The 11,713-nt window shown below is 47.3% G+C and overlaps 1 protein-coding gene across 1 annotated transcript in view; it reads left to right on the top strand.

Annotated features, from left to right (window-relative positions):
* The window catches only part of LOC108802693 (zinc finger protein 585A-like), a 41,957-nt gene that overhangs the window by 18,283 nt on the left and 11,961 nt on the right, over positions 1 to 11,713 (top strand). Inside the window, exons 4-5 of the mRNA XM_018574549.1 lie at positions 7,141 to 7,146; positions 10,151 to 10,832. Coding sequence (XP_018430051.1) covers positions 7,141 to 7,146; positions 10,151 to 10,832 — 688 coding nt within the window. The remainder of the gene's footprint in view (positions 1 to 7,140; positions 7,147 to 10,150; positions 10,833 to 11,713) is intronic.

The following is an 11,713-nucleotide window of genomic DNA, read 5'->3' as shown; positions in this document are numbered from 1 at the left end:
ACACACATAGAAACAATGTATTCAGTCAGTGTGTGTGTCTCCTACAGATGGATCCAGTAGGAGGAACCCACCAGAGAGATGTCCCCATCCTCTGTATTCCCGGGACTCCACCCAGGAAGATCTCACCATCCCCCACCAAGGTCAGGTAGATGGGGCTGAGTGTAAATGAGATTGGCAGCACACAGATCATAGTATTACCTCCGGGTGAGTGTTGCCAGTTTGTAAGGGATTACATTTAAAATACTTTTTCTTCCATTCAATTGTTTTAGGATGAAGAACTAGACGTACGTGAGGGATGATGGTCACCATTAATAAGAAGGCATCTTCTGTACAAACCAGCTCAGGTATGTAACAAACTTGAAGTCCAGAACTGGATCACATTTTTTTCCCCCTTTCTTACAGTGGAGCTCCTGTGCTTACATACGCCCGGTAGAATTTGTAAGATGTGGGCCATCTGTGGAGGAGACATGAGTGATCAGGACCAAAGAGATTTCTTATTCATGTGATTCATATTAAACTCTCAGACATCACAGAACAGCACAACCAGTAAAGAAACCATAGCAATAAAGGAAATAATAAAATGCTCCTGTTGAAAACTTTGTAAACCCCGAGTTATTATTATGTGTTGTCCTCTTCAGAATCAACAACGGTTTACAGTCTTCTGTGATAGTTGTGATTGAGGTTCTTTATCTTCTCGTGAGGTAAAGCTGCCCATTCTTCCTGCAGGTTCTTCCTCTAGGTCACATGTGTCAAACTCAAGGCCCAGGGGCCGAATCCGGCCCACCAGGTTATTTCCTAGACTTCTACTTTCAGATCTAGGTATTAAGTTATTACTAAAACCAGAGATCATCGAATGCAGAGGCAATTATGATAAAGATTAGATACATTTATATAGTCTTACAGGCCCTGTGAGGGCAACCATAATGTTGATGCGGCCCACAATTAAATTGAGTTTGACACCCCCTGCTCTAGGTTTTTCCTCCAGGTTCTTCCTCTAGATACTTCCTCCAGGTTCTTCCTCTAGATACTTCCTCCAGGTTCTTCTTCTAGATACTTCCTACAGGTTCTTCTTCTAGATAGTTCCTCCAGGTTCTTCCTCTAGGTTTTCTTCCAAGTTCTTCCTCCAGGTTCTTCCTCTAGATACTTCCTCCAGGTTCTTCCTCTAGATACTTCCTCCAGGTTCTTCTTCTAGATACTTCCTACAGGTTCTTCTTCTAGATAGTTCCTCCAGGTTCTTCCTCTAGGTTTTCTTCCAAGTTCTTCCTCCAGGCTCTTCCTCTAGATACTTCCTCCAGGTTCTTCCTCTAGATACTTCCTCCAGGTTCTTCTTCTAGATACTTCCTACAGGTTCTTCTTCTAGATAGTTCCTCCAGGTTCTTCCTCTAGATACTTCCTCCAAGTTCTTCCTCTAGGTTTTCTTCCAATTTCTTCCTCCGGGTTATTCTTCCTCTGAGTTCTTCCTCTAGATACTTCCTCCAGGTTCTTCCTCTAGATACTTCCTCCAGGTTCTTCCTCTAGATACTTTCTCCAGGTTCTTCTTCTAGATACTTTGTCCAGGTTCTTCCTCTAGGTTTTCTTCCAAGTTCTTCCTCTAGGTTATTCTTCCAGGTTCTTCCTCTAGATACTTCCTCCAGGTTCGTCCTCTAGGTTTTCTTCCAAGTTCTTCCTCCAGGTTATTCTTCAAGGCTCTTCTTTCAGGTTACTCCAGGTTCTTCCTTTTTGTTCTTCTTCCAGGTTCTTCCTCTAGTTTCTTGCTCCAGGTTCTTCCTCGGCATGTATGAGATCTCTCCATAGTGGCTCAGTGATGTTGAGGTCAGGAGGTTCCAGAACCTTCTCGGCTGCAGCCACTGAAGGGTTGACTTGGTCCTAAGTTTCAGGTCATTGCCATGCTAGACTGTCCACGTGCCCCTATGTGCAGCTCCCGCCAATACTTTCTGTTAATATGCTGCTTTCATCTCCCCAACATGTTTTATAAGGTTTTTATTGAAAATTTCAACTGAGCACAGAAACAAAAGTGCAGGAACATCACCGTTCAGTTATACAGGCAGCGGATACAAAAGTCATAATAACAACATTAACAGTAATGAGCGCAATACAGGCTTAATAAATCTAACTTTTGCTACAATTTGGTTTGAGGGTCATGTAGTGTCGAGTGGCACATTCGAGGTCAGGGATCCTAAAGTGACCTGAAATTTACAAACCTAGAAGTGAGGTATAGCCATAGCTATCAGCAGTTGGAAAGATACAGATTCGGGTTTGCAGCAAAGGTATGATGGGTAAAGAATATCAAAGAGTGAAGAAAATAGGGTGGTGTATGGTAGGATGTGGTGGGAAAGGTTGGATTAGTAGGGAGGTTGTGAAGATAAAAAAAAATTTGGGGGGGGGGGCGCTTTCCGCAAATTTTGACTAAATTCCTTGTGCTGCTCTAGCTCCCGTACCACCCAAAACACCATAGATCCACCTCTGTGCTTCACAGTAGGTAGCGTGCTGAGAGACGATCATGTGGGCGCTGTGCGCAGAGGAGACGTGGGCAGATCTGAGCTTGGAGAGAGGTGTCTGCCCAGCTGGCCGAGGGACTGGTACGGTAATGGCGGCTGCTAAGGATCTATGTGAGGGGAATGAGGTGCCTGCAGGGTGGGGGGTTCGTGTCGCCATATTGTCGCGCCGATCTGTTTGGCTGGGAAGCCGGCTTCCGGGCCAATCAGCATCCAGCCGGCCGAACAGAATGGAGTCGGCTTCCCGTGCAATCAAGAAGCCTTCCTGGCTTTCTGATTACCCCGGAAGGCGGCTCCATGCTACCGGAAGTACTGGTATCGGCGAGTACCGAAATATAAGTATCGGAAGTATCGACACTTGATACGGAAAAACCGGAATCGTCGGATCCCTACAGATAATCATCACAATGTACAGTCAGCAGGCCGAGGGGGGACCAGAGCTACAAGTCTGATGACAACCTACCTCATACCTGACACGAGAGCCCCCGGGAGATCCGGCTCAGTGCTTATTTCTAGTCCTTCCTGACACGGCTCCTCCTCTTCCTGTCACTCTGAACTGACCACTAAAGGCTGAAACTGCAGAAAACTGAAACAAGAAAGAAATGGCGGCAAATAATGTTTATTCTCCTCAGAATGGAGAGCGAGCACACGCCGTATGGAACTCCGGGAGGTGCAGAAAGAGGACCTGTCCCGTATGAGCACGGGAGCAAGCTGCCGCCTCTCCACCCTCCGGAGCCACATCTGCGCCGCCCACAATGATCTGCCATCGGGAGACAGAAAGGAAGATACAAGATGGCTGCTGTCTGGAGAACACTACATCCTGGTATTGGTGACTGCCTTCTGGGCACAGGTGAATTTGTAATGCTAGTAGAGATGGTGTCATCCACTCATGCAAGCTCCGCCCCTTAACCCCATAGTGACCAGTGACGTCCATAGTACATCACTGGCACCTGGCCGTTTAAAGATGTCGGGACTCTGTGTACAATTGTCGGCTTTACAATAGACGTGATCGGGCGACTCAGCTGCCGCCAGATTGCTTCTCCGGGCCGGTAAACGGGCCAACCCCCCCATCAGACGAGTTTTCCGGGCTCCGTTGCCCCTCCTACGGGCCCGGCTTCTCTGGCGTCGGGGGGAGATCGGCGAACCTCAGTTTTTTCCCGATCTCCTCCCCATACTATAGGACCGCGAGCAACGAGTATTACATCACTTCCGGGGCCAAGAACTGTCATTGGTCGGCTCCTGAAGCCCAGCAATAAGCTATTGAAGTGCAGTCTGCACCCCAATAGCTTATTTCCAGTGTAAAGGTGACACTAGGGGTCTCTTGGACTCCCAGCGCCACCTTAAAGAGGACCTGTCACCGCCAATATGCTATCACATAGGGGGATTCTAAACCCCCCCCCATGTGATAGCAATTAAAGTAAAATTTAAAAAATATATGTTTTTTAAAATTAATATTAAATGAAATAAATGTTAAAATAATTAACGACGATCGCGCTACACATGTTGGGTATCGCCGCGCACTCCGGAGTGAAAGCACTAATTGTAGGGCCAGTATTTTTGGGTATCTCTAAACCGATGACCTGTAGGGGGAGGCTTTTAAAGCGTCGTCTATGGACTTCATGGGGGTACTGGATTCGGTCGCCGTTTCCACGGACGCACAAAATGTTTAACCCGGGCATGTTGGGTATCTATTTACTCGTCGTCACCTCATCTTTTATTTTAAAAATGGGGGTTTTATTGTGTTTTGGGACATTTAAGTGCATTTTTTACAAAAGGTTGGGGTTTGATAACACGTTGCGCTAATATCGGGCAACGTAAACAATTTTAACCTGCCGCCGTCTCGGCTTTCAGAAGATATATCACGTTTGGGGGGGTTTGAATTCATTTTCAGGCCTAAAATGTGGATTATAACATGGGTGGAAAAAAGGCCTTGGTCACGAAGGGGTTAAATTGGTAACGAGGGATAAATATATATATAATGAAAGGGACAGTAAAGGGTTAATTTACACCAACTATAGAGAGGAAAGGGAATATATATATATATATACATGCATGGTTACTACGGTATACAGAGACTATAGACAGGAAAGGGTTAATTTATACTCACCATGAAGGGTTAATGTACACAGACTGTAGGGACAGGACAGTGAGGGGTTAATGCACACTATGGAGGGGACAGTGAGGGGTTAATGAACAGTGAATGGCGCCCACAGTGTCCTGTGAGGAGTTCAGCGCCTCATAGTCAGTCAGACCTCTCTCTCACTCTCCTCAGACGCTGAGGTGAGCTCTTCTCATAGAGCACCGCCCCCGCGCTCTGTGTTCCTTCACAAAAGTGTCCCCAGTTCGGGGATATGGTTGGGAGGCTGGCGGCCATTTTGTTGGAGAACACGTAACCTTAAAAGTAAGGTGCCGGACCTCGGAAACATGGCTCCGTTCTAGGATACAAGTGTGATACTAGAGGTCGCAGTCGGGCCGCTCGGTGATTGGCTGAGGAAGGTCGCGTGACCCGATGCCTGTGCTTCTGACTGAGCTGAGCAGCGTGAGGAGATTCCCGCCGAAGGACTGTACCAACTTTATTCATGGAGGGGGGGGGGAGGGTCTGGCAATACCTATACCACAGTGACAGCGCTCGGGCTATACCATTTGTGATATTTTGCCGCACGGGCTTTACTACCTGCGGCGTGTCTATTGCGCTCAAAGATTCCCGCTGTGAGAAAGTACCCACTCCAGAAACCATTTCCCCCCCCCCGCCGCAGGGGCTGTACCATCTACAGTGTGAGTAGCTGCGCTGGGATATTCCTACCGGTGTACAAGAGCTCCGCCCCCTTACTCAGCCTTAACCCCGCCCCCTTATATTGCAGGGCCTGTGGCTCTAAAATGCCAGCTGGTACTGACAGGGAAGTTGGTGACCAATTACAAATGGTGGCAGAGATGGTTCTTGTCTCTATATTGCCGACATTTTATATAGGACTGAGTGTCACAGTGCATTGTCCTCACTACCACAAGACCACGGGAGTGACTTTCTCTTACCTATGCCATACATGGGCAGTGTTGGGACCATGTGTAAAACCCTCTGAGGGGCTGGCGATAGGATCTAATAGACCCCCAATGTCTTCTTAAAGAGGACCTGTCACAGGGGGGGCATTGAGCCTCCTATGTCAGAGCAATAAAGTTAAGTTTTAAAAAAAAAGGTAAATAAATGTAAAAACACCCCCAAAAAATGTAATCCTCGATGATGGGGAATGGGACAATCTTTGGGACTACCCATTGCTTGATCTTGTTATTATCTACAGCCCGACTCGTGAGAAGACTACCAATCGCCAACCTGGCATAGCTGCACACAACCGCCTGTGTCCTGACTATGCCAGAGAGGACCTCAGTGGCGTGAACACTTCATTCTACAGCTTTGGTTTTGGGCCGAAAGTGGTAAAGCGGACCTTGCAAGAGAAAGTAGGGTCCACCGATTACCTTGGGGCCCCCTTTTCCCTTCACAAATCACATGACATATCAAAATATTCCCTACGATCCTCCCGAGACCTCCTGATCTCTGGCTCCTTCGTCACCTCGCTCCCATGCTGGCCTCCAGGACTTCCCCAGCGCCTCACCCATCTTCTGGAACTCCCAGAGCGTTTTCAGAATACTCGTTGAGTTTGCCACATGCTGAATATTGTTACAATGCAGCTGTACAGAAGCTCCGTCAGTCTTTGTGTTTTGCAGTCTAGCGCCGTCTGGTAGAAATCTCCAACTTGCAAGTACCCGGCCGTGAGGTACTTGGAGATTTCGATGAGTTGGTGCTTTCGATAGAATGCCGGCGGCATACCTTATCCTGCCGGGTGAAACGTCCCCTCCTCTCTCTGTTGGCGTCCATCACCGAGATGGCCGCCGGCAGGTATCAAAAGGATAACCGCGCGATAACGTCAAGGCGGGGTTGTCACCCGATATCCGCTCCGGGTGACACCCGGCCTCGGGACGCCCCTGGATGGATCTAGTAAGAGGAACCCACCAGAGAGATGTCCCCGTCCTCTGTATTCCCGGAATTCCACAAAGGATGGTCACACCGTCCCCCATCATGATGAGTGGAAGCATTTTTGTCCCCAGTCTGGCCCTGCAGGTACCTCAAATCTGCCAAGAAGACACTACAAGATTGTCTTCTCGTGAGATTTGGGATCCTCATCATTCCCAGAATCTCACCAGAGGCACTGCGCCGTCACCCTTGCCTCAAAACTATAGATTAGAGAGGAGAAAAAGTTGGAAGGCCTTTAGAAGTGCTGGAGAGCGATCATCAGTCCCGGGACTAACGTTTGAAATGGAGGTTGAAGTTCTCATATTCCCCACCAGGAGGAGATCTCACCAAGCGGAATCTACGGACATGCAACAACGTAAGAATGAAAACAGGAACTGATGTGAAACAGACAGGAAGTTACGGGTGAGAGTTCTGTTTCTAGAACGTAGAGAGGAGACATTGCTGGAACTGGAAGCAGAGGAGGTAATAAGATATTATTTTATATTTACACCCAGTAGCCCCCCCCCCCGTCATGTCCGTCCTCCATAGTCTCTGTTATGGTTTATAGTAGTAGAATATTGTACCGTGTCAGCCAACGATTATTGCAGAAAGTTGGAGTTTGTGATTCCGCCACCAGACAAGGGAGAGGTGAGCTGTGCCGGGAATTCTGGGACATGATCCAGGAACAGACAAGGGGCGTGTCTGGGTGGTGACGGTATCATTATGTGTGTCAGGTTCCTATAAGGTGTCAGGATGTCTCTGTCTATTTCTCCATGGATGAGTGCGAGTATCTAGGAGGACACCGGGATCTCTACAAGGACGTGGTGATGGAGAATGCCCCGCCCCTCACATCACCGGGTAAGAGGAGAGAGCAGTACGGAGGCTCCGCCTACGTCCCCCATCATCTGATACACACATAGAAACAATGTATTCAGTCAGTGTGTGTGTTTCCTACAGATGGATCCAGTAAGAGGAACCCACCAGAGAGATGTCCCCGTCCTCTGTATTCCTGGGATCCCACCCAGGAAGATCTCACCCTCCCCCACCATGATCAGGTAGGTGGATGCTGAACATTTATTAATCAGTTGAGTCTTTTTTGAGCTGATTTGTAAACATTTCATTTCTTTTTCAGAGAGGAGACCTGCAGAATTATAATATTATTATTAAAAAGGAAATAAAGGATGAGTATGACGAGGGGGATGTTAGCATTACGATGGAGCCACCAGAGACATGTCCCCGTCCTCTGTATTCCTGGGATTCCACCCAGGAAGATCTCGCCATCCCCCACCATGATCAGGTCGGTGGAAGAAAGTATCCGGAACGCCAAAGTGACTCCACACCGTGTGACATTATATTGATTGTTACCTTTGAGTGCTCGGGGGGTTGAAGATTTGATATCATTCTGTTGTTTCAGGGTGAGGACAGGATGGATATTAAAGCGGAAGAGGAAGACATGTACGAGACGGGTGGTCAGGAGGAGGCCGGGGTGACGAACAATAAAAAGAAAAAAGCGTCTCTAGATATTGGGACAGGTGAGTGATAAAATATGCTGCAACAAAGTCACGTTTCAGCAAGTAACCGGTGTGGGTGCTGAAAGTGAATCAGGAGATCTTCACAGAAGTCCCCAGGCATGTCCTGACCCCCTGAAACAAGCATTGCTTCTCCTTTTGTTCAATTTGTGCTGCACTCCTTTCCTTGTGCATGCCATGTAGGGTAGGCCTGGAGGTGTATGAGTTCCTTTGGAACATATGTGGTTACATTTCTGGGGAATCTTAGGGTTAACCCTAAGGTCATGTCCCCAACAAATGAGGAGGAGATATTGTACACCATATGAAGCTCCATCTCCATTCCTCAATATAACGTCATGTCCCCAACAAATGAGGAGGAGATACTGGACACCATATGAAGGTCCATCTCCATCCCTCAATATAACGTCATGTCCCCAACAAATGAGGAGGAGATACTGGACACCATATGAAGGTCCATCTCCATCCCTCAATATAACGTCATGTCCCCAACAAATGAGGAGGAGATACTGGACACCATATGAAGGTCCATCTCCATCCCTCAATATAACGTCATGTCCCCAACAAATGAGGAGGAGATACTGGACACCATATGAAGGTCCATCTCCATCCCTCAATATAACGTCATGTCCCCAACAAATGAGGAGGAGATACTGGACACCATATGAAGGTCCATCTCCATCCCTCAATATAACGTCATGTCCCCAACAAATGAGGAGGAGATACTGGACACCATATGAAGGTCCATCTCCATCCCTCAATATAACGTCATGTCCCCAACAAATGAGGAGGAGATACTGGACACCATATGAAGGTCCATCTCCATCCCTCAATATAACGTCATGTCCCCAACAAATGAGGAGGAGATACTGGACACCATATGAAGGTCCATCTCCATCCCTCAATATAACGTCATGTCCCCAACAAATGAGGAGGAGATACTGGACACCATATGAAGGTCCATCTCCATCCCTCAATATAACGTCATGTCCCCAACAAATGAGGAGGAGATACTGGACACCATATGAAGGTCCATCTCCATCCCTCAATATAACGTCATGTCCCCAACAAATGAGGAGGAGATACTGGACACCATATGAAGGTCCATCTCCATCCCTCAATATAACGTCATGTCCCCAACAAATGAGGAGGAGATACTGGACACCATATGAAGGTCCATCTCCATCCCTCAATATAACGTCATGTCCCCAACAAATGAGGAGGAGATACTGGACACCATATGAAGGTCCATCTCCATCCCTCAATATAACGTCATGTCCCCAACAAATGAGGAGGAGATACTGGACACCATATGAAGGTCCATCTCCATCCCTCAATATAACGTCATGTCCCCAACAAATGAGGAGGAGATACTGGACACCATATGAAGGTCCATCTCCATCCCTCAATATAACGTCATGTCCCCAACAAATGAGGAGGAGATACTGGACACCATATGAAGGTCCATCTCCATCCCTCAATATAACGTCATGTCCCCAACAAATGAGGAGGAGATACTGGACACCATATGAAGGTCCATCTCCATCCCTCAATATAACGTCATGTCCCCAACAAATGAGGAGGAGATACTGGACACCATATGAAGGTCCATCTCCATCCCTCAATATAACGTCATGTCCCCAACAAATGAGGAGGAGATACTGGACACCATATGAAGGTCCATCTCCATCCCTCAATATAACGTCATGTCCCCAACAAATGAGGAGGAGATACTGGACACCATATGAAGGTCCATCTCCATCCCTCAATATAACGTCATGTCCCCAACAAATGAGGAGGAGATACTGGACACCATATGAAGGTCCATCTCCATCCCTCAATATAACGTCATGTCCCCAACAAATGAGGAGGAGATACTGTACACCATATGGAAGGTCCATCTCCATTCCTCAATATAACGTCATGTGACCAACACATGAGGTGGCGATGACTCCGTGATTTTATGATTCATAAAATGCTTCTTCTCCACAGATGGACGATATGTCTGGGATACCTCAGGAGAAAATTCTCTTTGCTCTTTGGGTTTTATCACAGAGGACAATGGCATTGTAAAGTATTCTGTAGGAGAATCATCTCTTGTGAAACAAGGGGAACTGACCAGCAAGCGTCCATTTCCGTGCCCAGAGTGCGGGAGAAGTTTCAGTGTGAAAGGGAACTGTATTGTGCACCAGAGAACTCACACGGGCGAGCGTCCGTTCCCATGTTCAGAGTGCGGAAAAAGTTTTGCTCGGAAAAGTGTACTTATTGAACACCAGAGAATTCACATGGGCGAGCGTCCGTTTTCATGCGCAGAGTGTGGAAAATGCTTCACTCAGAAAGGAGATCTTCTTACGCACCAGAGAAGTCATACGGGCGAGCGTCCTTTTTCATGTGCAGAGTGCGGTAAATGTTTCACGCGGAAAGAAAGGCTTCTTACACACCAAAGAAGTCATACGGGTGAGCGTCCTTTTTCATGTTCAGAATGTGGGAAAAGTTTCACTCAGAAAGAAAACCTTATTACGCATCAGAGAAAACACACGGGCGAGCGCCCTTTTTCATGCACAGAGTGCGGCAAATGCTTCACTCGGAAAGAAAGGCTTCTTACACACCAAAGAAGTCATACGGGCGAGCGTCCTTTTTCATGTTCAGAGTGTGGGAAGACTTTCACGCAGAAAGAAAACCTCCTTACGCATCAGAGAAGTCACAGGGGTGAGCGTCCTTTTTCATGTTCAGAGTGCGGGAAAAGTTTCACTCGGAAAGACTCCCTTCTTATGCACCAGAAAAGCCACAAAGGAGAGCGTCCTTTTTAATGTTGAGGGTGCGGAAAATGTTTCACTTGGAAAAGAAATCCTCAACACAAGTACAGAAGTCACACGGGAAGCACCCTTTGACCTGTTCTTTGAGGTTGGTGGCAAAGTACGGTGGCATTCCGCCAACGTTTCCATCTGTAGAACAATTTTATGATTCAATAAATAACAGGAAATTCTGTTACCCGTGAATTTGGGGGTAGAGTCCCTTCTTGGAGCACATCTAAAATACTCCCCATGGTATCAGTCCTCTAATGGTTACCTCTTGTATATTAAGAACAGATATATAATGCCGCACTGCACGTCTCATCGAAGGGGTGGAGGGCTTATTTTGTGTTTTCGGCGGATCGGAATGTTTTCAGAAGGATTCCAGGCGGAGACGTCAAATATTTCTCTTTCAAAGTCTTTTTTTATAGTTTTCAATAAAATATAATACAAAAGTTTCCAGCGTTTGGTGTTGTGAGTGAAGTATTTTATATGCACATGACAAAAACTGTAAAGAGGGGAATAATAAAAGAGAGGCAGAGGTGTGGGGTGCATGAAGACGGGAGTGTGGCTGGAAGACATGGAAGGAAACGGGACAGGAGTGTGACTGGAAAGCATGGAAGGAAGGGGGATTGGCGTGTGGTAGATAGACATGGAAGGAGGATGGGAGTCTGCCTGAGAGGCATGGAAGTAAGGAGGATGGGAGTCAGCCTGGGAGAAATGGAGGGAGGATGGGAGTGTTGTTGAGAGATATGGAAGAAAGGAGGGTGGGAGTCTGCCTGGGGGAAATGGAAGGAAGGAGAATGGGAGTGTGGTTGAGAGACATGGAAGAAAGGAGGATGGGACTGTGATTGAGGGACATGGAAGGAGGATGGGAGTGTGGTTGAGAGACATGGA

The sequence above is a fragment of the Nanorana parkeri genome, unplaced genomic scaffold (genome assembly GCF_000935625.1).
Source record: "Nanorana parkeri isolate BGI_ZX_2015 unplaced genomic scaffold, ASM93562v1 scaffold3035, whole genome shotgun sequence".
NCBI classification, from domain to species: domain Eukaryota; kingdom Metazoa; phylum Chordata; class Amphibia; order Anura; family Dicroglossidae; genus Nanorana; species Nanorana parkeri.
This window is presented reverse-complemented; position numbering and strand designations above follow the sequence as displayed.